General features: G+C 43.3%; 1 protein-coding gene across 8 annotated transcripts in view; it reads right to left on the reverse strand.

Moving 5' to 3' along the window:
• STX3 (syntaxin 3) overlaps positions 1-27,019 on the reverse strand; it is a 61,283-nt gene extending 34,264 nt beyond the window's left edge. For 2 of the 8 annotated variants that reach the window (XM_053242712.1, XM_053242705.1), the window contains exon 1: positions 26,609-27,019. In XM_053242712.1, the coding sequence (XP_053098687.1) occupies positions 26,609-26,857 (249 nt within the window). In that variant the 5' untranslated portion in view covers positions 26,858-27,019. Of the gene's footprint in view, positions 1-26,187; positions 26,230-26,608 lie in introns of those variants that run through there. The other 6 variants (XM_053242720.1, XM_053242681.1, XM_053242734.1 and 3 more) reach the window with 6 other exon arrangements.
• Between the last annotated feature and the right edge of the window lie 359 nt (positions 27,020-27,378).

Below are 27,378 nucleotides of genomic sequence, written 5' to 3' on the forward strand. Positions count from 1 at the left end.
ATTAATTGTGAGAATTATCATCCTTCCCAGTGGTGAAAGGGATATGTTATCTGGTATAAACCTAAACATAACAATAGCATCAATATAAGCTGCAGTGTCACAGCGCACTCCCAAGTTTCTGGATGTCCGCTCAGTTCATTTTAGATCACACTCAGGTTGAATCAGGAAGGCCCATTCAGAATGCAGGTGCACACACACTGCCTTGATACTGCTGCCCAGAACACCACTCACACTCAGCACAGAGATGAAAAAAAATTAGAGAGACCACTGGTCAGAGCCATTTTTCTTTGCTTTAAGGGCATGGAGAGGGGCTAGATTGCAGTTGCTTGCCGGTGGCTCAACTCTAAGGGCATGGAGAGGGGCTAGATTGCAGTTGCTTGCTGGTGGCTCAACTCTAGCACTACCCACAGTAACTGCATGGGGTCACCACCCCCCTTATAACACTGGTCCTTCCCCCAGGAGTACGAACATTTTTCCTTTAATGAAAGAGAGGAATAATTATTAAACATGTTCTGGTCTAAATTAGAGATTTTAGATAAGTTAGAGATTTTAACACTCAATTTCCTGAAGGCTTTTGGTACTAAGATAGGCATCACATTGGTGATTACCAAGCAGTCCAATAGTGTTTCCAACACATTCATCACAGCAGCATTTTGCCATAGTGCTCCATAGTCGTTTATTAATTGTAAACCTAAGTAAATGATACAATCATATGACCAAAGGTTATAACAGCAACTCTTAAGACAGATGCAATCCCATTTTCAGTCACTGTGTGGAATGGTTTTGAACAATTATTTGTGAAGAATGAAGTACAGACGGGTAGAGCACTTCAGTGGATTTTGGGCCCCTCATATCTGGGATCTGTTATTCAAATCTGCTGACTCTTTATAGGGAGGAAGACTAAGCCAACTTCCTACCACCACTTCAAAATTTCAATTTTGCTTAAAACTGCAGTCCAAGGCATACTTACCAGGAAGTGATTCCCAACTAACTGTGAGGAATTTACTTTGTGTACATGTTTACAGCTTCAGATTAAGTCAGCATTTTCTAAACTGCAGTCCAGTTTCTAAACTGTGGCCCACAAGGACTTTAAAAATGGAGAAACACAACAAACAGTAACAAATGCTGAATTCATATCAAACAACTTCTGTACTTTAATGTAGCTGTACTGCATGTTGAAGGGGAAAACATTGCTAAATTCTTTCATGCTCAGAAAGCTCTGAATAGTAAATAATGCCTTGACTAAAAAGTGTCTTTAGCAGCACAATACACACACAAATCTAGCAATGCTTCCCTGCTACCTTTCTTATTCAGTGCAATGGCACCAGAGTGAAGGAGTTAAAAAAAATTCAGGCAGGCATTTACATGGTAGACAATGTTAAAAACCAAAAACATGCAATAGTCAAAGAAAAAGCAAACTATATTTGTGGCCAGCAATAGTACAACATGTAGCCATTGTAGAATCAAAAACTGACTTAAAAGGGAGTTTTCTGAATTGTTAGGATAAATAAGCTCTGCAACAGCAGATCTGGGTGCTCACTGATCTGCAAGATAATTAATGTAATAGAGATTGTAAATTGCAATTATAATTCCACACAGCAAAGAACAAAACAGTACAGAAAGAGGGTCTCTGGCCAATATTTTCATCTTTAAAATATAAAATCTAATGTTTTGCTTTTATTGTTTTCTGTAAGAAGCATCCCACATGGAATGTGAGCCGATTAATCCAGATATCAGAATACCTGGCCTAGATACAATTTCAGCCTGGTACAAAGGGCAGGGGCTTCTAGGTCAAGTAGGAGAAGTCTAATTCTCTCTTTAGGGTTAGCAAGGAGCCATTTAGTAAATCAAGACTAAACAACTAGCGAAATGTGTTTGTAATGCATAATGAATAAAGAGGGGGTCTACAGTTTGGTGGTAAGAGACAGTAGCGGCAGCATAGCCAGCTAACAGATGCCCAAGCTACAGTAGTGCTGGGGGGAGCAGATATTAGGAAGGTTTCCAGCTGCTAACAGAGGATGTCTGCACACCTACAACGGTTCCTTACTCATTGCCCTATTGTCCACTGATTGGCTCATTCCAATCAGTTTTAGCCCCTCCCCCAAATTATTTGAAAACCTCTCTCCCCAGAAGAGGGGGGGATTGCCACAAAACAAAAGATACAGATGCAAGTATGCATTCCTTTAACCTTTAAAAAGGTAATAAAACGCATATTCTAATTCTCAGTGATATCAAAGATGGGCAGTATCTAAAACACCAGTATTTAAAATATGTATTTTCAGTACTTTTCAGAAGAGCATTTTGTATCTGAAGTACATTTACTCAGGTATTTGGTATTTTAAAAATACATTGCTGAAACCAAAATACATCTCAGCCAATCATTGTTTTGCTTACTTGCTTCAGGAACTGCCTTGTTCTTGCAAGCAGGCAGTTCATTGGCTTCCAAGCACCCTTGTGTGTGTGCTCTCTTCCTCCATCTCTGCCCCCTGAAGTTTGATTTTTTTTTTTTAACTCTGCTGCTGACTGGTCAACCAGCCAAGTTTGAAAAGCAAAGAGAGGGAAGAGAGAGACTGTCCCTGTGAGTAAAATGGGAAATGAGGGAGGAGGTTGGCATTGGAGTCCATGGGGTGGGGGGTGAAAGAGCAGCCCCCCCTCCAGTTTTTGGATGCAAGAGAACTCCCTGCCTCATAGGTCGCTTGCTTTAAAGTTTCCCTATCCCTCTAGCTGCAACGTTGCAACTAGAAACCTGGCCTGAAGAGGCTGAAGTTCTTCTGGTCCAGTCTCTGTGTAAAATTTGCAACTTGCCTAATGCTTAGGCAGGTTGTTTTGCAGAGGAGTTTACAAATATCTTCCTGTGCCCCCTACTGTTTACTGTGGCTGACTGGACCAGATGGTAGCAGATTTCCATTTCTTTCCTCTCTGTCAAACAAAGCATCAGCATACTCTGTCTGAAATCCACCTTTAGAAAGCTGTGTGTTCAGATTGCTGGAGGGCATGCAGAGTGCTTATCAGGTTACCTGGCTGTAGTGGGAGGGGGACATACTGAGGCAATTCTCACAGCCACAGAGAGCAGGTGGGGAGGGCATATGGGGCTGCTTTTAACTCACTCCCCCATGACCAAGCCCCAGGTCTTTGGCATGCCTCCCATGCACCCAGATGAGCAGCGCTCCATGGTGGGGGGGGGCACAGAGTGCTATGCAGCTGGAATTCATTCTTCTGGCTGCCATGTATCCTGCAATGTACTGTGTGTGGTGCATTGGGGTATTTCCCCATCTCTGTGTCTCCTTGGGCTGCACGGAAGGTAGGCTAGGCTGAGAAATAGTGAGTGGCCAGGATCATCCAGAGATTTGATTGAGTGAGGGCTTCATGACTGAGTGAGGGCTTCAACCCAGTCCTCATCAGTCAGTCATGAAGCCACACATTGGCTTGTGGGGCAGTATGAACCTTCTTTATTTTCCAATTTGTAGGATTTGATTTGTATATAAACTAGAAGATTGTTAGCATTTTTACTAACAGCTTGGGTTTAGGGGACTCCTGAGTCACTCCCCAAGACAACCTCCATTGTTCTCAGTGCTACAATAATAGCATAGAGAGAGGAAAGGGGGAGTAGATTAATTAAGGTAAAAGGAATTGTTCTCCTCTCCATGATTTGGCCATTTGATTTCTTCACCATAAATACAACTTGCTGCTCATTTGACTATGCCACAGCTATAGGGTTGCAGTCTGCCATAACTAACTCAATTATTTAAATGAGTCTGCTATAATCAGGATTAACATTGGATACATCCTGTTGCATTTTTATTTCTAACAATATGCATTTTTATTTCTAACAATATGCCCCCAGCAAAAAGTCTGCCAACACCCATGGAGGATGGTGAGAATGGAGAAACATAGCAAAAAGAAACAGGGTATTAGTTTTTGGAATTATTGATTGGATTGAGTGTTTAAAAAGCTGAAAATACTCCAGTTTTTGCAAGACAAAAATCCAAGCACATGTTGAATGGGTAACCCATTGTCTGGTGGCTATTTTTAAAATATATAATACAAATCTTAAATCAAGTGGTCCCATAGAACAGTTATTTTCCTTTGCTGGTATGATTCACAACCCCAGAAGGCACAACTTCAGTGATTTAATTTTTCAAAAACTTGTATTGTTTAAAGGAAATGGAAACGTTTGGATAAGTAATGAACAGCTCAAAATTGTTTCCTTTTCCCAGGCATTGTATTTTGTGTTTTAAGATGTCTTTTAAAATACTATTTTGTATTATTGGTTGTTTACCAAGTATTTTGTATCTAAAATACTCTAAGAAGAGAGACATTCATCCGGCTTAGATTTAATTGCAGGTTCGGGTCACCAAGTGCAAACAGCAAGAGGGAAGGGAACATGTATTCTGTTTGCTCAGTGAAATATAGCTTACAGAGCAATATGTCAGAAGGTGCTTCTGAGAGTTCCTTGTTGAGGTAAAGGTTTAAAGTAATATTTCTTCCTTTGATGAAATCACTTTGATCATTTCATCCAGGGGCTTCTAGGTACTTAGAAGCACCCTCTGCCCGTTATTTTGATTGGGGTATACAAGGTTTAGTAAAGCGAGAAGAATTTTCATAACACTTCCTAAAGGATACTCAGTCAGTATAAGAACATACTGATTAGTATATTCAGGTTGTCAGGTAATGACAATGGCAAGCAAACTATCAGTGCTAATACAGAGTTGTTACCTCCATTCCCTTGGAGGAATGTCCACATTTCAGAAAGCTTAAAGACTATGAATGCATTTCTTCCTGCTTAATACATTATACACACATCTCATCACAGGACGAATGTTTGAGTACAATCTCTGTAGAAGTCCTCTAGCAGACATCACAAGCCTGCCCAGAGTAGAATGTGAACACTTCTCTCCAGGGGGAAAAAAGGGGGGGGGTAAGCCTCTCCAGAGACCTTAATCTCAAGACTATCGTTACAAAGCACCTAAAAATGCTAGGTCTGTACAAAAATTAGACCACAAGTCCTATCGGCAGCTTACAATCTAAGGTGTAGACCTAAACATATTTATATGATGAACTCCCACTAGTTTCATGGAACATATTTTTAGAGATGGAGCTTTAGTTGCTTAAATGATTGTATTTCATATTTTAGCGCTTGATTAAACTACTATGTACACACACTTTGGGATACTGGAAGATAATAGACATTTGGAGCCAGATGCACATTTAATTTGTGTTAGAAGGAATTATTTATAAAGTGGCCGCAGGCTATATTTGAAACCAGTTTTAATTGCCAAGGATTCTCCTGAAGAACTGTGTGAATTTTTTTTCTTTTTCCAAGAGATCTGAGAATCCTAATCCTTCGCGAGAGATCCCTTGCCCCTTCAAAGAATTACACTTCCCAACTTAGTTCTTTGCCTGAGAGTCATTACCCTTAAACTTGTTTAATGTATAGTAAACACATGTTCTCAGCACCTAGTTCTTCTACCTTTGAGTCTAGACCAATTTTTTTTAAACCCAGACTTTCAGCACAAATGAGCTCTCAAGGCAGTTTAAAATTACATAAATTGTATGTGTGAAAATACTTAAAACAGGAAAAGATATACCAAAAAAAAAAAAAGAGGACTTAAAACTACAACTGAGCTAACATTTACAAATACTATCTGAAATAAGAGTGTTTTAGCCAGACATCTAAAACAGGACAAGACATTGCTTGGTGGGCCTCTTTGGGCATGGAATTCCATAACGAGAGAGCTGCCACCATCTTTCTAGCCTCACTAGGCTGTGGGGCCCGAAATAGTGACTAAATGGAGGGCTTCCCTATATGGGGGTGGGTGGTGGGGCAGATGGTTCCCTTAATGTCTTGCTTTTTATTTTTTTAGTGATGTAATTAAATGTAACTAGAACTCATTGGTTCTACTTTCACACACCTCCTATCATGCACTTCCTATAGCACATTTCAGGATGGTTAAAGATAGATTTATTTGTGTTGTGTTGATGCTACTTAGGCATTATGCAGGATGGGAAAAGAGTGCTGATGTTGATTCAGAGATTTCAAGGAAATGTCAGAAATTGTGATATCACCTTTCGTGCTGGCTGCCAACAATTAGGGTTGGTCACAGACGGAAGCAAATTGTATAGCAGCTTTCCAATGGCAACACCACAGAGAGAACAAACAGAAAGAGAGGCGCGTGGAGCACGTGAAGTCACAGGGTGCCAGGAGACCAAAGACACACCCCATATATGCATGGCTTACAGCGCACAAGCAGGCACACATATATCCACAGGCAGTTAAAAAGACGAGTCATATTTTCCACCTGTGGTATAAATGAAGACTTGATCAAAACAACAACAGAGTCTGATGCCATGTTTTCTGTCCATGTCACTGGACAAGGCCTCCTGGGTTCACTGTGGTCTTCACTGTACAGTGCTCTATACTGGTTCTATAGTGGAATAACTGTGAGATATCAGTCTCTCCTCTGCTCTGTAATGGTCATTAACAGGCAACTCAATATTACGGAAGTAGCACACATTGGTCTTCCTACATGCATTTAACATCTGTAACACTGTAACAGGATTTTAAAACACCTCTCTGTTATCCCCATCTCTACCATGAGACACACTGTCACCCTACTTCTCTCTCTCCCCTTCCCTTGCCACAGATCCCCTACACAATGCCAGATAACACCATTATGTACAAAGACTGGAGCATCACTCGACACTTCTCAGCTTGCTTCAGCGGCAGAATCTACAGCAGAAAAGGAGTCATCTTAGAAGGCCTATTCACACATCGTTCAACACTCATACAATGAGTGTACAGTGTGCACAGGTACAGATCTGTACACAGGTAAAATTATTCACACATTTTGTTGAAGACAGGCACAGTACTACACTTTCTATCTATACCATGCATGTGAGGGGCCTGTTTTATAGCTGCTTCCCTCACAAACACGAAGTAATCTTATGTAGATTTAACTAAGAGTTTATTCAGAAACAACTCCATTTTCTCCTTCTCCTCCCACTCCCTTTTTCTTTTTATGACTCCTCCCCAACACTCTCTAGTCTACAGGATCCCCACTGGGTCAAACTTCTAAACAAATCATAAAAGATTACTGGAGATAATACAACACCTGTACACAGGCCCACTTTTAAAATGAGCGCAGGTAAAGAAACCATATGGCTCTGTGGTCACCAGGAGTTGACACCGGCTCAATGGCACAACTTTACCTTTACTGTCATTCACACAAACACATGTACTGTATATGGACATTTGTACACTCATAACATAAGGCTTGTTCAGATGAACAGCAGCCTGCAGCTGTCCCTATATGCAATAATGTTGGGGCCACGGCAAGAAGGTACCTGCCCAAACATCACTCAAGGACATGCCACTGTGATCTTGGCACATCCTTTAGTCACGTGTGGGGAGTGATAATCTGAACTGCCCCTCTACACATGCTACAAAACAGGGTTTTGTAGCGCATGTAGAGGGAAGACTCCAAAGAACACCTCTCACACACTCAAGATCATAAAGGATGTTTCGAGATTACAGCAGCATGTCCTTGAGTGATGTTGGGGCAAGTGCATTCTCACCACTGCCCCAATCTTGCCACTGCCCTGACATCATCACGTATAGGGGCTGCTGTTCATCTGAACCAACCTCTGTCTCAATACAGTTACCTAGGAATTTTGTCCCCTTTAAAAAACCAAGCATAAAGGTGTTATTCAAACTGTAGGAAAAGGCCTGTCTGTAGCATTTTGACTTGGCAAAATGAGACGGTGTCAGGATCCATGCCTGCTTGCCCCTTGGGGAATCCTCAGAGGAGGATAACGACCCCAACCAAAGGCAGGGGAATCTTCAGAAGAGGATTGTGAGATGGTCCCCGAAGAACTCCAGCCAGAGGAAGACCCTGAGATTGCCAAGGAAAAATCCCAGACTGGGGAAGATCCCAGCTGGGCCAGAGGAAAACCTCAGCATAACACACGCTGGGGCCCCAACCAAGGAACAGACCACCGAAGCTTCCACCAAGACTTCCCTGAGCCAGGACCTCAAGGACCCACAGTGTTCTGCCTCCTGGGATTTTCCTCAATCCGTGAATCCCCAGGCCGAACCCCAGGGTCCAATCAAGATGAGCCTCCAAGCTCCCAAGAGTGATGGTGCTGTTGAGCTTGGACTGACCTCCAGGAGCACTGGATACATGCTTGCTTGGCACCCCGGTGGTGCCAAGAGAGACATCTCCTCAAGAGCAAGAGGTCTTGAGAATAACCTTAGAGACAGTTCCAGGTGCTGCCAGTAATGAGAGGAGGGAGAGGAGAGTTGGTCTTGTGGTAGCAATCATGACTTGTCCCCTTAGCTAAGCAGGGTCCACCCTGGTTGCATATGAAAGGGAGACTAGAAGTGTGAGCACTGTAAGATATTCCCCTCAGGGGATGGAGCTGCCCTGGGAAGAGCAGAAGTCCTCCCAATGGTCCTACTCAGTGTATGGCAGCTTCCTATGAGATGAGAGCTGCTCCCAGCTGAAGCCCTTATAATTGCTCCAGAAAGCCGAGATGGCTGTTAGAACAGCAGCTATAATTTACTTACTTATAGAGAGACAGAGTAAAAACTATTTTATCTTACATAAGTTAAATCCCAGCTCCCACAATGAACCAGTTCTTCCCCCATCCCCACTGTATGGACAGCCTCATACATCTTAAATCATTTTGTTTGACATTCATGTACTCCTCCTAAAATTATATTTTGTTGTGATAAGTTTCCTTTCCTGGGTCTCGGGTCGAGTTAGGAACATAGGCAGCTGCCTTACACTGAGTCAGATCATTGGGCCATCTAGTGCAGTATTGTCTACACAGACTTGTAGTGGCTTGTCCAAGGTTGCAGGCAGGAGTCTCTCAGCTCTATTTTGGAGATGCCAGGGAAGGCATCTCTCTGCTCTTCCCAGAGCTGCCCCATCCCCTACGGGGAATATGTTACAGTGCTTATAAGTAGTCTTTCATTCAAATGCAAACCAGGGTGGACCCTGCTTAGCAAAGGGGACATTTCATGCTTGCTATCATTAGACCAGCTCTATACCATCAGCTGTGTTGTTCTAGCACTGCAGTCCACAGAACATTCTCAGCTCTTAACATACCAATTATGAAATATCAGCAGAGATTAACATCAAGAATGAGGCCATTGCATCTGCTTATCATGCAGAAGGTTTCAAGTTCAGTCCCTGGCTTCTCCAGATAGAGCTGGCAAAGACTCCTGCTGAAACCTTGGAGAGCCACAGCCAGCAAGTGTAGATAATATTGAGATAGATGAGCCAACGGTCTGACCCAGTATAAGTTTCCTAGGTTCCTAACATTCAAGCTTACACAAAGGCTTTTCACAATATGGTATCAGTTTAGGAATATCAAATTAATGGACTGTGCAAGGAGAGTTTGGGCTTACTATTTCCAGCTTGTTGTAAATACTGGTTGCAGACCGCAATAAAGTTAAAGTAGACAAGTAGGATAAATGTATGTACTCCCACAAATATCCCACAAATCTTATCAGAGCTAGGAGTGGCACAGGGAGGAGGGTATTAAGTGTATGCTTAATATTGTTCAAAATTAGTTATACAGAGCTTATATAGAGTTATATAGGTGGGTACACCAAAGCTACACTCAACACAAAAGTCCTAGGGCCTGATCTAAGAATAGGATAGCATTTTCTTGAAAAGTAATGAGTCAGTCTCTAGCTTAAGGCTGGTGTTGTGGTAGCAAGCATGGCCTGTCCTTAGCTAAGCAGAGTCTGCCCTAGTTGCATATGAAAGGGAGACTTGATGTGTGAGCACTATCAAGTCAAACAGTTTAGAACTGCACACACAGTATGTATTCCTAGTAACATGCTAAGTTTTATTATATCGCTGAAAGAGAATCTTTGAACTTCTGTTTCTTGGTTGGTTAAGTTGCAGCTTCTGGCCAGAGTTCACCAGGAAGATGAATTTCATAAGCAGTAAAAATTCAGTAGAAGATCTTGGATAAGGAACACCACTAAAAGCTTGAAATGTCTTCAGAACTGTGTTCTTGGAATGCTGTCAAGGGAGGTGGAAGCAGTTTTTAAAAAGAAGTAGAGCCAAGGTGCAGGTGTGTGGGGGGACCTTGCCATTTGCCATGGGAGGCAGACCCACTCTAATTTGAAGTGCATAGAGACTGACTACAGTAACTACTTAATGAGGGGAAGGCACTCTCTAAAAATATAGTGAAGAAAAGAACTTCTGAACAATTCAAATCTATCTTTAAAACTATATTTTATATATTAGTAATGCTGGGGGGGCTCTTCTGCTAAAGTGTTAGCATTGGTTCTGCTGGTAAGGCAGCAATACTGGAAAGAAACTTTTAAATCAGCACACTGGCTGAGCAAGTAAGATACAAGCTTATTTGCCTTGTTGACTCATCCCTTACAGATGACCATCATCATGTATGCTATTCTCAGTGGTTTCCTGAAAGCTGAGTAAAGACTGCAAATTTACTTGTTTAAAAAGAGAAGGCAGTTGTTTCAGTGGTTAAGTTTGGCCAAGTAGAATGAGAGCATTCAGTGTGAGTGAGAACTGGATGAGGACAGAATGCAGCCAAGGAAACATTTTGAGCCTTCAGACCTTGACCGAAGTAGTTTCTACAGGATTCATGACATCACAAGAATAGATGATAAATTGTTCCTGTTTTCTAGTTGTTTACCTCCCCTTTTTGGAGCATCTCTCCTTGCTGACATCATTTTTAGTTGAAAATAATTGTTCCTTGGGCTATGTCTTGGATGTTTGAGGCATAAGCACTTATCCTCTACATGACCAGGTATCATTAAGGAAGGAGTTACAACCTCAAATGTCTCTTAGCTTTCAAGCAAGTAAAAACCTCTCCTGGTCTCCAACCTATTTTCCGCTATTCTGTCTGACAAGCATAAAGAAACCACTAACTAATCCAGGGCTTGACAATTTTTCTTTAGATCTGGGAGCCAGGCACATGGACACTGACAACATATGAAACAGAGCTGCCTGGAACAAATAGAGATCTGATTAAGTAACTCTACCTCTGAATATTCTAGTCTAGGCGTCACAATTAAATTTCTAGGTGCCATGACTCTGGCACCTGAGATTTGTCAAGCCTTACATAGGAACATAGGAAGCTGCCATATACTGAGTCAGACCATTGGTCCATCTAGCTCAGTATTGTCTTCACAGACTGGCAGCAGCTTCTCCAAGTTTGCAGGTAGGAATCTCTCTCAGTCCTATCTTGGAGAAGCCAGGGAAGGAAGAGGAAACTTGGAACCTTCTGCTCTTCCCAGAGCAGCTCCATCCCAAGGGACGTATATTTAAACAATTGTATATTTTTAAAAATGTGTTGCCTCATTAATCATGAGCATCTTTTCACTTGATCAAAGTTCTTTAAATCAAACGAATCAATGGCTCAGCTAAACACTGCTGGTCTAAGTTTATATATGCAGCACATCATCATTTTTTCTCTGAGGGAAGCTGCAATTTTTATACTCATAGTATAGTTGTGTGCTGGGTACTCCAAAAGGTCAAGGCAAAGACGTTATTGGAACATGTGGACACACTGTAGAACTATATTCCTTTCTAAGAAGGGATGGCCTGTGCTGATAACTCAGTATTCTCCATTTAGTTGTAGACTGCATTTTAAAAAATGATTAGTTCGCCTAGTGAAAGTAACTCCATCTATTCTCCCTTGTGGAACCCTTAAAATTACAAATGCTTCAATGTATCAAGCAAGATAGTTACATCTTCCAAAAGAGGAATTGTATTAAGAGTCAAAAGAAATGCCTCCCTTGAAGTTGTTACAGTGAAGAATTTAACAAAATTCAAGCCACTTCACAAGGAGTTTTCTTTGTGGTAAACTCTAAGCAATTTCATTGTCTTTAGTTCTAAAGAGCATCATCTGTAACCAACCAAGTAGCCTTCTGCTTGGACATACAACACAGAAGCTATAGCAAATGAGATCTGGTTTCTCCCCCCTCCAACCTCAAGCCCTGATATCAGACTCCACAAGGCCATAGTTAACATTTTAAAGTAACTAAATGGACTTTTAAAAATCTCATTGAGTCTTCCTGTGGATCCAACATGGCTGATTTACAATGGAAATCAGAGACAGAGAGGATCTTTATGGAGCAACTGAAAGATGGTATAGAGCTGTTATGGCAGGAGCAGCAAGATCTCCTAGCAAAAATTGCAACAAAAATCACTGGCAATCCAGATGGAACACAAAACACTTACTGAAGTAAGAACCAGAGTTTGAAGTGAGTGGAAGCAGAAGAAGCAAGATACCCTAGTTACAGTGCAGAGGAACTGTCTACGTCAAGATAGGTGGGGCTGGCTAGAACCATTTACCAGAAGTTCTGGTTTGTCTAACACAGGGGTTTCCCCCCTTCTAAATAAAGTTGGCAAGCCTACAGATGAGAGAGCATACCAAGGACATAAAGGCTTTTTAAAAAAAGTTACACAGTGCTCCAAGTCCCTCTTCACAAGGAATAGATCCCCAGAGCTAGCAACTCCAAATAATCAGGAATTAGTCAAGCCATCACACTGGCCTCTAAAGTTATTGCAGAAAACAGTAAGAAATCAAAACAGGAAAGAGCCTGTCTCTTTTAGTAGTAGTTCTTTTATTGCAGCCATAGGCTAAACAAAAACAAAAGTGACAATAACACAGCCGTTCAGAATTACGATAAGTAAAATAAATGTAACAATACGTATACATGTAAGACTAAAACTACCATAAGATCAAACTTCTAAGAGACTGTGGCAGGATGTCTGTCTCTTTTGAATCACTTACAATCTGGCTGTCAAGTTATTTGCTTTAAGTATGTAATAATATAAGCTTATGGATTTTGACCTTTGTTTAAATTAAAATGAGATTCTCATGATTTTAGATTCTCATGATTTTAAGAAATTTCTAAAACGACAAGGTTTGCAATAATATGATAGCTGTCAGCCCTAAGGATTCATTTTGCTTGTCATTAGAGAAGAGTTGTCAACTCTCACACATAGTCCAGAGTCTTGAAGTTAAGAGCAACATCAGGGCATACCACACTTCATCCAGCAGCCGCACGTACACCGGTGTTTACCTCAAAGACATGAAGTGTTAATCACCTACTACTTAACAAGAGTATAGCCCTCCTCAGGGGGGAGGAGTGGAGCGGGAAGCTGAAACACAGCAGTGGTGTGTCCTCTTCTCATGCGCCAGGAGCCAAAAGCTTCTAAAACATATGCCAATTTATATTAAAGTGTGCTAAATGGGCTGCAGTTCTGTGAGGCTTTGGATTCCAGTCAGCTCTAGAGCACTCCTAAATAAATGCTACTAAACTAACGAGGATTAAAAAAAAAACATTGCAAAAGAGGAATTGATTTTCCCCCAGCTGAGGCTAGCCAAGAGAAAACCTCATTTTGTAGTATCCTCAGAGTAGAAACTGATGGTGAGTATTTTAAAACCCCACCTTGCTGTAGCAATGGCTTGGAGAGCTCATTGCCTGTAGGCTCTGGTCATAGGGTGAGCAGAACATCAAGGGAGGGACACTGCAAGATGAGGCCATGAGTCAGAGCTTTCAGACAACCAGACCTCACCATTATGAGTTTGGGTCTGACTCCGAGTAATGGGTGCAGCAATACAAACAGCCGATCTGGTAGTAAAACTGTTCCTGGGGGTTAATAGTTTGGAATGTACTCCTATGGAAATAAGAGAGCCTCCCTATCTCTGACAGCTTTTTAAAAGTCTCTAAAGACACAAGCTTTTTAACTAGAATTGCAGTTTTAAGTTGTTTTAACATTTTAATCTGTGTATTAATTTGTTTTATGTTGTCAATCACACAGACATAAGTTTGGGGCAGTGTACAAATATTATCAACTAGCTTAGCTTTACCCACACAGAGCATCTGCGCACTAGTACTTTATTGCTCAGTATCATGCTCAGTTCCCAAATTTTGAGGGGCAGCAAATTTGGGGTTGGGTGAAAAGTTAAATCTTTTCTAATACCACTTTTTAAAACCTCCACTGGGCAACGGAGATGGCAGCAGAGACAGTGGTGAGAGCTCCTTCCTCGGGCCCACCTTCCTCCCAAATGCCAGGTCAGAGGCAGCAGGCTGTGGGAGGAGCTCTCACTACCGTCTTCACCACTATCCTCACCATATCACCACAGATGGGTGGTGGAGACAGCAGTGAGGGCTCCTCCCATGGGCCACCTGCCTCCCAAATGCCTTGGAATGGGCGAAAACAGCACAACCTGGCATTCAGGATGAAGGTGGACCAGAAGAAGGAGCTCTCACCTGGATAGCGAATATGACAGTGAGAGCTCCTTCCCTGGGTCCACCTTCCTCCCAAATGCCAGGTTGGGTCATATGGGAGGTAGGGGGCCTGTGGGAGGAGCCCTCACCACCATCTCCACCACAGCTTTAAAAGGGATTATTTTAAAAAAAGTGTTAACTTTTCCCCGCCCACCTGACCTGAAATTTGCCACCCCTCAAAGTTTGGGAACTCTGCAGCTCTTCCCAGTCACAGGGGCTAATGCAAGGGCACCTTACCAGGCCTGGAGATCCACAGCCCTACAGCAGTGGGTATTCATGATGTTCTAGTCAAGGTCCAGCTCGCCATGCCCACTCTAATACGTTCCAGCATGCCACACACTGCCTTAGCATTTTTATATAGATATTTATTCAGACTGCAGGTGATAGTGGTGGGTCTTGCGCGTTTCAATACTCTCCTCACATCAATCACTATGTCTTTATAAAATAAGATGTACTAGTGGGCCCGGGCACAGAGCATCTGTGCCTCTAGTGCGGCCGGGCCCGCCGCCGCCTGCGCTGTGGCCGGGCCCGCCACCTGACCTCCGTGGCCGGGCCCGAGAGTGCCGCCGCCGCCGCCGGGCCCGAGAGTGCTGCTGTGGCCGGGCCCGGCCAGGCCCGCCGCCTCGCCTCCGCGGCCGGGCCCGCCTGGCTCCCCGGCCATGGCCGCCACCGCTGTTCTCCTGGGTGTGCTGCCAGCCAATCAGGCGCCCCCTGCAGCCCAGCCAATCAGCTGGGCTGCCAGGACGCATTTCTCCTGGGCACACCCAGGAGAATTATATATATAGATGCCTGGTAGACTGTTAGGTTGAAACCTTAACATCAGGTTTTCTGTGTATAAGAGATTTTTATATGGGGAAATGTTCAGTCATGTGACAATCTGAAGCAGTGGTGTCCAGGAAGAGCTCTAAGCCTCCACCACTCCATCCACTAATTGTGCAAACCAAGCATTGTCACAGTCAAGTGCTGTCACAGGGGAGGGTTCGAAGTAGTGAATAGGCATCTGTTTTTGCCATTGTTGCAACATTCAGAGGTCAGATCATCATGTCAGTATGAAATGTAGCTACGTCCAAGGAGGGAGGGGGATCCTACGTGTTGAAGTCTTTGCTCTGCTCCCCCCTCCAAACAATCACCTCCTCCTGGCAAGGGCCCTTCCTTCAAGAAAAGCAGCCAGGAACCATTCTCTAGAAACTCTCCCCGACCCTCTCCAATCCTCTCTGTTCAGACCTATCCTGCTTGTATGTCCTCCCACTCTCACTGTCCGTTTGGGACTTGAGTCTACTGAGGAATAAAAATAAAATTAATCCCCTTCTCTCTCCCAAGCGTTTTATCTCCTCTTCCCCTGGTTGATGGCTTTATAATCCTGACTAAATCCCGGTCACTCCTTCACTCCCTTGCCCTGCCCCCAGCTCTTTTGCATCATGAACAGGGAAACAACCAAGTCTCTCGCACATCTTCCTTCGTTGCTTCCATTAAGCTGAGAAGGGGAGTGGGTCTCCAACACTGCCAGCCAGATCGCCGAAAGCCAAGGAACTACTACTACCACCACCACCACCAGTATTTTATATACTGCTTTTCAACAAGAACAATCTATTATGCTATTTATTGATTTTAACCCCTGCTAACTTGGCAAAGAGGCACCTTTTACCATGGTGATACTCTTTATTTAGCAGGGGGAGAGTAACTGGCCCTATCCACCCCCAGCACAGTACCTCCAGTGACTGTTGCTGGTGTCTATTTTGTGTTTCTTTTTAGATTGTGAGCCCACTGGGGACAGGGATCCATCTTATTTGTTTGTTATTTCTCTGTGTAAACCACCCTGAGCCAATTTTGAAAGGGTGGTATAGAAATTGGAAAATAATAATAATAATAATAATAATAATAATAATAATAATAATAAGGCACTACCTTGGTGTGGTTGTGGGGCTTGCGTGCTCTGAGGAAGGTGAGAGCTCTGCCAGAGGTCCAAACATACTGGACAGGTCTCACCAGAGGAGCCAGACGAAGAGTGCCTCTCCCATCAACAATATGGTGAGACGTAACTTTAATAAAACTATACCGGATCAGTCGTTGCCCGGGTCAACAAGAACCACGCCAGGTGCCGGAGTCCCTGGACATCTGGTGCCAAGTGGGCAACAGGACTCAGGATCTTCAGTTGAGCAACCAGGGCTGGAGACTGCAAGGTTACTGGAAGAAACATCGCTTAACCGAAAAAAATAGAAAAAGATCACAAAATACAAAGATCTACAAATTGAAATGAAAGGCTGTGGCAGAAAAAGACCAAGATAATCCCTGTGGTAATTGGCACCCTAGGTGCAATTCCAAAACAACTTGAAGAGCACCTCAACACCATAAGGGCCACAGAAATCACCATCAGCCAATTACAAAAAGCAACTGTACTGGGAACAGCCTATATTTTGCGACAATATTTATAATAACCAACAGTACTGATGATAAAATTCAGCCATCTCAGGTCCTTGGGAAGGACTCAATGTCTGGATTGACAAACCAGTCAATAACATCTGTCTGACTGTATAAACAAGAAGAAATAATAATAATAGCTTTATATTTTATATTATGTTTTAATTCTGTACACCGCCTAGAGATTTTGATATTGCGCAGTAAATAAATTCAATAAATAAAAGTTCCCAAAGCAGTTTAAACAAGTAAAGATGGATCCCTGTCCCCAAGGGGCTCACAAAAGAAACATATGATAGACACCAGGAACAGCCACTGGAGGGATCCTGTGCTGGGATTCACAGCAGAGTGAACTGTCCTTTGACCTTTATTAAAGACAAAAGTAAGTTGATTCTTCTCAAAGATCACACTTCTGGGCCAAGCAAATCAACAGAAAAGTATAAGCACATGGTCATGTGGTGGGATCTTTTGTGGAGGGGTAGGCCTGAAGAATGGCACAGCAGAGAAATGACTTGACTAGCAAGCCAGAGGTTGCCGGTTCAAATCCCCGCTGGTATGTTTCCCAGACTATGGGAAACACCTATAATTGGGCAGCAGAGATATAGGAAGATGCTGGAAGGCATCATCTCACACTGCATGGGAGATGCCAGTGGTAAACCCCTCCTGTATTCTACCAAAGAAAACCACAAGGCTCTGTGGTTGCCAGGAGTCGACACTGACTCAATGGCACACTTTACCTTTAGGCCTGAAGAAAGACATTCCCTTCAACAAACAGGAAGCTGTTCCCACCCACTCAGTGTCAAACACTCTCTTGGGTCTGGAGTTCCTGATTTGTCAATACTGGAATATGAGGGAAGGCAGACCGCACTCTGTTGTCTATTCTCAACCTCATTAAGATAGAAACAGAAGATTAGAAGAGAGGGGCAAAAGAGACCACTTCATATTTGCAGAACCTAGGCAGAATGTGTACAGACTGAAAAGCTGGGATCAGAAGGAAAAGCATCAGCAGGATATGGTACCCTATTTCATCCCAACTGAAAGTGTGAAATAATACCTCATCTATCAGAAATAAACATTGTTCCAATGAAAAATTGCTTACAGAACTAGAAAAACTCTTACCACTCCAGAGTAAAGGTTAAAAATGTTTTAAAGTCCCATATTATAGCCTTGCAGATCATGTCTCAGTTCTGAAAGACAGTCCTTGCAGAAGCCAGGAGACAAAGCTGATGAAGCTGTAAGACTTTCAGGCACTTATCAACACCCCATAATTAGATGACTTTAGCCTTATTCACACTATGCTGTGTACAGTGTATATACGTACAGTTCTTCACACTATGTTGAACACATGTGTAGCTATACACTTCCTATCTGTAGCCTTCGTTTGATGGGGCCTGTATCCAGGTTCACTTTAAAATGAACACACACACAGCCATTCACACAAAAGGCTGATTCAGATAAAACTGTGTCTATTGATCAAACTACAAGTGATAACGACACATGCATGCCATGAGTGCACATCAACCCCCACAAACACACACAATTAGGGAAAGGTATCCCAGTGCACCAGAAGGCAGAAAACGGTATGTATGCTCATGGCATGCACATATTATCATGAGTGGTTGGGCTGGTAGATGAAATATAATCTGAACTGGATAACATATACAAAAGATGTATAACTTGAGGTCAGGCTAGGAAGCATAAGGTTCAATGTGTGGGGCAGGGAGAAATATCCCAGTTAATAAATAATACAGGGGGGACACACACACCCTCTCACACTTCTACAGAATTCTGGATGCACATACAACTTAATGTCTGAATAAGGCTTAAAAGGGAACTTGATTTACTAGGTAATAAAGGCAGAGGTTCTAAATTACAATGTAGTTTTCACCATAGAAACAGAAAAGCCTTAATTACAGGATAAAAATAAAATCCTTCTTTATTCCAGCAGCCTAACCAACTCACACTTTTCTATCTACAGAGTTTAAGATACCTTATAATGAAGATAATATTTAAGGAGAGAAAATAGACACTGGAAAGATGATGTCTTGATATTAGAGGTAGCTATCAGCCCAAAATGCCAGTCCAATAGATCACAAATTTAATAGACTGGTCTAGTGAGGAAAGGCCTCTCCTGGGTTTATGTACAAGCATGTATGCACACACACCCCTGCTGTAAGGTAGGAAGATAGAGCGCAAGCTTGATGAGAATTGCTGTAACAACTGGAACATCAGAAGGACAACTAAAAAAAAAAACCATCAGAAAGATTGCACAACATTATTATTGCACTCTGCCTCTTAAGACTGTTATAAAATACAGGCTTTGAGGTTCTTACACCATGATTACAGCTTCCCCAACCCCCTTTTCCTTTGTATATCATCTAGTTTGATGAAAAGTTCTGGAGAACTCAAAAGCAGGAAGCTGAACCGTTAAAACATGGGTGCATTCCAGTTCAGGTTCAAAACAAGTTTTAAAAATCTCTAGCTCAGATACAAACTTTGAAAGTGATTTGGTATCTGGCTCAGACCCTCTAATCACATTAGGTACATTTCATGCAGAATACCACCAAACTTTTGCTTGCAAAATACTATAACTCTGTAAAAGGAATACAGTAACTATTTAACTTGAGAAATATTTCTAAACTGTAATTTTGAACTTTAAAAGGTTTTACAAAATAAAAGTATACTTAAGGATAAAACAAGAGTCATAATTGAGAGAAGAGCATCCAATTACTGAACTACTCATTTGAACCCATAGCTACTTTTTGTGTTAAAGGGTTCCATTCTGGCTGAGAATCAAGACAACCAAGAGATTTTAGGTTTAGGATCAGTTCCAGTTCACCGAAGGGAAAGGGGTGGGGGGAACCCTAAACCTTTGTTAACCAGTTCTTGTTTTCAGGTTTGGTTCGACTCCCTATCTAGACATTATGTTGTACAAGTGTCAGACATTATGAATGTACAGATGTCTGTACACTTATACTATGACCATTTAAAATGTGAACCTGGGTACAGGAACAGAACCTATGAAACACAGGATACAAATAGCAAGTGTATTGCTGTACACAAGTGTATTGTTGTACACGGTTCAATGGAACCTGTAAATAGCTGTATCTGAGTAAAGATCTCAATTCAAGTGTACAATGGACGTGCATTGTACAAACGTTGAACATAATCTGTAAACAGGGCTCCTGCTTATAACTTTAATATTTTGGTTGGTCCTTATAAAGAAATTAGAGTGTGGCTTTTTGAAAAAATGGACCAACATGGCTACTGATTGTTTTCTCAAGTGGTCCTTGCAGTTCATCCTGCAGTTTCTCAAGTAACCATAAATACATTAGTAAAGTTGGTGTTTCCATTTCCTCACTGGCTATTTGGAATCTTTCAAAAGTGATAGCTCATCTCAACACTATTTCTTCTGTAATGCTCTGGACAAAGTAGCTATGAATTAAGGGTGAGTCAAACTCCTTCTCCCACTTTGTACAGTACTAATAAATTTGTTTCTTTCATGAATGAAAGCCCATCATTCCTCTCTTTGAGCTGGAACAGAAACAGTACTTATGGAACAAGATATTTATCCTCTTAATTCTACCCCAAAGAATCCAAACTCTCCATCTTCTTGGGCTTACCAAATTGTCATTTCCCACTATGGAGCTCTAAGAGGACAACTGGGGGGAAATTACTATGCTCAGAGTGAGAGGGGGGAAACCTTATGCTTCTTGCCCTGAAATCAGATTTCTGACAGACCTGTGCATTCTCCTCAAAGCTATTCAAGCACCAAAAAGCAAAGCTCAGCTTTCATTTTGAAATTCTGACCTGGCTGTGGAAAGGCTTTGAAATGTGTATGGGGAAATGGCAGGCAAATTTTTCCAAAACTAGAGAGAGGTTCAGTTTGATTTCCAGAAGATAGGACTTTAACGCCTGGCACAGCTCACTGCCCCTCCCCCACTGACAAGCAGAAGTTTGTCATAGACAACTTCCATGACACTTTTCTATGAAAAGTGAGACAACCTATGCATGTCTACATAATTTGTGGAAGCTACAAAATTCAGATTACCGCCATGCTGTTTTTTAAAAAGTATTATTTAGTAGTACACAAAAAACCGTGATGATGTGCTCTGTTATCAGAATCCTTGCTTTATAAGCAGTAAGGAAATAGCAAGGAAAAGCAATTTAACAAGTTGTTCTAGTAAGAACTGATCTGCCTACTTCCCTTTCACTATCCCTACAACTGGACCAAATTTGGTCCAAATTGGTTAAGCAGTTCACAAGTTAGCCCACTTGCACCTCAAATATTCACATGTCTACCAACTTGAATCAGGGTGGATAACATCATTACAAACTATGCCCTTGAGCCATTCCTATATGTCCCTAAACCTGTAGCAAACTTGGTTCAAATTGGTTAGGCGGTTCATAAGTTAGCCCAATTGTGCCTCAAATATTCATGTGTGCGCCAATTTGAGTTGGGGTGGATGATATCATCACAAACCACTAGGTGTCCCTGTGTCACTCACTATAATTGTACCAAATTTGGTTTAGATTGGTTAGGCATCCACAAGTTGGCCTGCTTGGGCCTCAAACATTCAAGAGTCTGCCATCTTGAATCAGAGTGGATGACATCATAAACTACACTGTTGAAGTGTCCCTACAACTGTACCCGATTTGGTTCATATTGGTCCATGCAATGTGAAGTTGATGTGGCGGGGACATACACACACACACGGACAGACATACTGTCAGAATGCTGAGTGATCTCGTAAGCCTACTGGAAAGTAGGCTAAAAAGGGCTTGTGGCATTTTAAAGATCCAACCGATCACATCTGGCATAAACTTCCATAGTTTAGAGTCCACTTCCTGAATGTTGCCATGTTTGAAATCAGATGTGTGTCCATTTATTGTTTTGCTATTAGAGACAGACATCTTTGTCCTGTGTAGAGAACAGCAGGGTATTGCTGGCAGATGTCACTGAAATACCAATAATTCCCAACTGCTTCCTGCACAACAGATGTATGTCCATTTCTTCTTTTGGGTGTCACAAGACACAGTCACAAGACACCCAAAATGGCAACATTCAGCAGCCAGTGGGAGAGCATTTTCATCTCCCATAACACTGTGCTACAGAACTGAAAGTTCACCACTATTCCACAAAACAGCTTCATATGGAGACTTCAGTATAACATTGCTAAACTAGAGTTTATCAGCAAATTTGATTATCTTCATTTAGGTCTTAATAAAAATCCTGGGTTTGTGTCCCATTTCAGATATACAAGTCAGCATAAAGCTAGGAAGGCTGCATTATCACCAAATGACTGCTGGGGACTGTCACTGTTCTTATTTTGAATACATTTAAACTTTGCATAGAGAGATCACCGATTTCCCATACCCCTTGCATTTTATTGCCTTTTGGATTACAGTATGCAATGGACTTTTCCTCTGTGCCAAGCATATGAATTTGCCAACTGAAGAAAACACTCCATACATCTGATGAAATGGGCTCTAGCCCATGAAAGCTTATAATCACAAGCCTCCAAGGTGTCACAGACTCTATTTTTGCTGCAATAGACTAACATACCTACCTATGTAAGTGCACCCTTCCCCCACTCTTAAAGCAGCACCCCCGCCGCCTTCGAGCCTCCCCGCTGCAGTTCTGTGCACATCCCTACTGGCGACCACAGAGCCCTGTGGTTTTCTTTGGTAGGATACAGGAGGTGTTTACCATTGCCTCCTCCCGCGCAGAATGAGATGACGCCTTTCAGCATCTTCCTATATTGCTGCTGCCTGATATAGGTGTTTCCCAAACATACCAGAGGGAATTCGAACCAGCAACCTCTGGCTTGGTAGTCAAGCCATTTCCCCGCTGCACCATTAAGTGGCTTGGCTTGCTTGGCGGCAACCCCAAACTGGGCCTTCTCTAGAGTTGTCCTGAGGCTATGGAACACACTCCCAAATGAAGTTAGACTCTCCCCATCTCTGTTTGTTTTTATCTGTTTCATCAGGCTTTTAGTTTATGATAAAGTTTTATTTATTTACACTAATTTTAATCAATTGTATATGATTTTGGGGTTTTAGCTGCTGTTTGATTAGACTGTAAACCGCCATGAGATTTTATATAGGGCCGTATATAATGCATTAAATAAATAAAAACATGCCCAAGTCCAACATCCATTCTCCGATTACTAGGCTATTACTGCTCTCATCTCTTCAATTGCAGTCTAGTATTAGATTATGATACCAGACAACTTCTGGTTGAGTTTCAACTTAATTCTGTTCTTCTCAAAAAAAGTGGGTGAGTTGGTGGGTGGGAAGCAAGAAACACCTCCGAAACCTGAAGTTTGACCTCATCTGTTTGACACTTCTGTTTGACTTATATCAGCCAAACTGGAAAAATAAGCCTGATAAGTCCTTTCTATTCTCCCTTATCAGAGACTCCATACTAGGGACTAGCCCCACCCACTGAATACTTTCTTCAGGACCCTATGGCATTGCGTTGACAGTTTCATCTTCTCTACCAGATTTCTCCCTCCCCATTTCTGCCTGCTGCCTCATATGACCTTGACTCAGACCCAGAAGATACAAAGTGAGAAGTTAACAACGCATTTACATTGGTACCACCCACTAAATATAGGGCCAGTTCCACGCTCCACTGAAACCCCTGCCCCAGCACACTGGGCCCGTGTCCCTGTCTCTGAAGTGATGAAGTACAGGGCAACAGGTACTGCTACTAGGTGGCAGTGTCTCTTCTGTCACTTCAAGTGGAGGGGAGATAAGTTGCCACTATGTCCTTCCCAAGCTTCAGAAACAGCTAGGAGAGTTTGGCAGCAGCTCCTTCCCCTCTTACCAGCTAATGGGAGTATCTCCCAGGCCTGGAGGATGCTCCCACTGGCCCATGAAAGGGGGTGACTGGTTGGTGGCAAAATCTGCTGGCTGACTTGCGCTACGGCTGCTATCATAAAAAGATGCTGGCTGGCTAGGCAGGCATGGGCTCTTGTCCAGCCTGGTCCATCCCTAGCCGTAGCCCTGACTAAATAACCTTTTCGAGCATCACTTGCAACATTTATCCCCCAAACATGGCTACTCATGCTTTATAGACACAAAAATATAGTCAAGCTGGACCTTTCTAATAGGCCATTCTCCTACTCAAGAGGGCATTGTCTTCCAAGAAATGTACGTGGCCAAATAAGGACGGGCCATAGCTCACTGGAAAAAAATCTGCTTTGCATGCAGAAGGTCCCAGGTTCAACCCGCTCCTGTCTGAAACCCTGGAGGGCCATTGCCAGTGTAGGCAGTACTGAGCAAGAACAGTGGCCCGACCCAGTACAAGGCAGCTTCCTATGTTCCAGATGACTTTGTGCAAGATAACAGTTCCAGAGCAATTCCAAATGAACTTGTCACAAGCCCTGAAGCCTGCCTCTGGCATGGTTTTCTTCTTCTTTAATCTGAAGTGAGTTTCTGAGCATCCACAGAACACTTGTTCCTCACAACCAAGTTGTTCCCACCAGAGCTGAGAAGCAAGGAAAGTGTTCCAGGTAGACTTGAGCATTTCTCTCTCCACAAATTAAGCCAGGTCTATGGCTCTAGGCCACTTCCTTTTGCTATCTTCCTCTATGCCTAATCACCCCACCCTATTCTATCTGATCCAGAGGTCGGACACATTGGCACAGCCACCACAATTTCCACAGCATCCTTCCTTGAAGTTAGGCAACTGGTTTGTAACAGACAAGGAAAGCTCATTGTGCCAAAAAAGCAGGAGGGGAAAACAGAAACCATCTCCACATCCCAACAAGCACAAAGACAATATGCCCTATTTTAGTGGTAAAGAAGAGAACAGCCAGTCTAGGAATTCGGAGGTGAGCCAGGCCTCCCCAGCAGGATGGGAAAAGAAAGCATGTCTAGTCCTTTGTTTTGCCTGACACAAGTTGAACTAACAAGACTTTCTGACAATAAAAACTGAGAGAAGCTGTCTTTGTGCCAAAGTCCTATGTTGAGTGACCAGACTCACACCATGACTCAAAACACACCATGCATCACCCTACAAGCGACTCCTGGCTTAGCTGGCCAGAGAGGGAGGATGCTTGGACCTTAGAGAGCTTTTGGGGAGGGACTGTAGCTCAAGGACAGAGCACATACTTTGTGTGCAAGAGGTCCTTCCTGGCATCTCCAAGTAGGATGAGGAGAGACCCCTGTCTGAAATATTGAGGATAGTGTAGAGTATTGTCTACACTACCCTCATTGTAGACAATACTGAGCTAAATAAACCAATGACCCAACTCTATAGAAGGCAGGTTCCTAATGCTACAAGAATGATGTACTTTAGGTACATCACAGGCAAACTTGCCTTATAAGCAGCTAATCTTGTATATTTTATATGGAGCAATCAGATTAAATTTGAAAATTAAGGAAATGGTGAGTTGGGATTCTAGATTTAAGCAACTATCATGTTACAAAAGGTGGTGGGGCGGGGGGGGGGGAGAGTCATGCCCATAATGCTTGATGGGAGCTGGTAGCCTAGAATAGCTCCTTTAAAATAGGACACCTTCTGGTACTATATGGCCCCCAGCAACAAGAAGACACTGAGCAGTAAGAGGAGGAGTGTTACACGAGAGGTTATAAGAAACACTGTTGTGCCTACCCCTTGAGGAGCCCAACTCTTTCAAGACGTTTGCTACAGCTGGGTCCTCCTGAGGCACATGTTTTAGAGAAAGTCTGTGCAGTGTGCACAAGAGTGGGGAAGGAGAGAGCGCTACGTGTACCAAGGATGGAAACCAAAAGGAGGAAGTTGCAACTCCACATCTCTTCTTCATGAAACATGTGGAGAAAAAAGGGGTGGGGAGGGAAAAGCAACTACCTGCTCTTTCAAAAAAAAGCTTCCCCTGAGGCCCAGTCCTCACTTCAAGCTCCCTCCCAAGGAATTAGCTCCACCTTTTCTGCCCACCAGAGGTGCACCTAGGTAATTTTGTAGCCTGCCCTGGACCTAAAGGCCTTTGGAGCCTCCCCGCTCCCCGCCCCACAAGTTAAGCATCATTTTTTAACACATAGGTTCTTGAGGACACAAACCACACCACCCAGGACAGACTAAAGAGGATTTGGGGGTCCCCAGGGGTGTGGAGGCCCCAGACCTCAGCCCCAAAGTCCAGGGGTAAAAGCACCTCTGTTGCCCATCTCTCAGCACAGCTTTGTCCTGCACTCTGCTGTTTTTACATGCATCTGAAATGTGTGAATGCAAATGCACATTGACTACCTCATCTTACAGGTGCACGTGCCAAGGAGTTGTCATTGGCTCTGGCCAGTGTGGCCCCACAGCATACAGGGACCCAAGCTTGGGAACTCCTCATTTCATTCAGAACTGCACACACAAAACCTGCTTTTCATTCCCTTTCCTATGCTTTCCCCCAGCCATCTTTTGTTCTGTTTTGGTAAACACACATTTGCTGTGGAGTGTTCCTATGAAGCCTCACCCCTTTCCTGCTTGCAGAAGAAAACAGTTTTACCTTCATCTTTCCAGCTCAGAAGCCTGCTGGCCTAAGTAAAGCCCCCTTGCCTAGTCTTTTTATTCTGAAGTTAGCTTCATCAAGTCCCCCCTCCCCATGGGCTTAACACGTCCGCCCAATGAGAGCCTCCGTGGGGCTAGAGGGGTGGGGAGGGGAAAATATTAATGGGGCTTAATCCTTTCCTCTCTCACTGCCAATATACAACTCACAAGCCCAATCCTATGCCAGAAGGAAGTCGCCCCACAGTGTTCGATGGGGTTTATGTGTCGGAGTGCTTTGCATTACAGCCTGAAGAACCCCCCTCCCTGCGACTCCATTAGCTGGTGAGTGTCCCGCAGAAGTTCCCACTCCACCACACCCCAGGAGAGCGGGGGGGGGGCGAGCTGGCGGAGGAGTGAGGTCAGCGGTGGTGCTCACTCACCGCTTTCAGTTGCTCCAACCGGTCCTTCATTTTGGACAGGTGCTGCGGCGGCGGCTGCTGCTGTTGCTCCTCCTCTCTGTCAGCGAAGCAGGGATCCCAGGCGAAACTCCCCAACGGGAGGACTTCTCCAGGAAGTGGAGCCCAACTCCCAGCGCAGCTCAAAGGGGGAAGGTTCCTCCTCCTTTTCGCGCTCGCTAGGAGGAGCGTTTGAGTTTCATCAGGGCAAGGGGAAAATACGCACACACACATCCATCCCCCCCGCACACAAATCTAAATCTGTCTCTCTCTGTATGCGTCTGATCCTCAGGCGCTGAGCTAGCCACAGCTGCTAATCCACAGTGACATACAGGCAGGAAAGGAAAGAGGGGGAGGGGGGGGAATAACAGAGGCCCCTCCCACTTTACCTGGGCAAAAAGCTCTCTTAAAGAGACCTCGCCCGACAAGACTCCGGCGAAGCTGTCGGTCGAGCCTGTTCCAGAGCGCTTAAAGATTCGCCCCAGCCCGCCAGCCAGTGACCTCTGCTTTTCCTCAAATGGAAATATAAACAAGGCATGAATGGGGAAGAGGCTTTTATGGACGTCCTAGCTGCTGCTGCTGCTGCTCCTCCTCCTCCTCTTCTTCTTCTTCGCATTTGAAAAGTAACATAAAAAGAGAGGTTTTTGCCCTGAGAATATTATAAGCAAAAGGAGACAACAGAATGAGGGAATTATATGCCCCAATGCAGTGATTATTGCTTATTATTGTTTGAATGATAGCTATATGGAGATAAA

The sequence above is a fragment of the Hemicordylus capensis genome, chromosome 1 (genome assembly GCF_027244095.1).
Source record: "Hemicordylus capensis ecotype Gifberg chromosome 1, rHemCap1.1.pri, whole genome shotgun sequence".
Lineage (NCBI taxonomy): Eukaryota > Metazoa > Chordata > Lepidosauria > Squamata > Cordylidae > Hemicordylus > Hemicordylus capensis.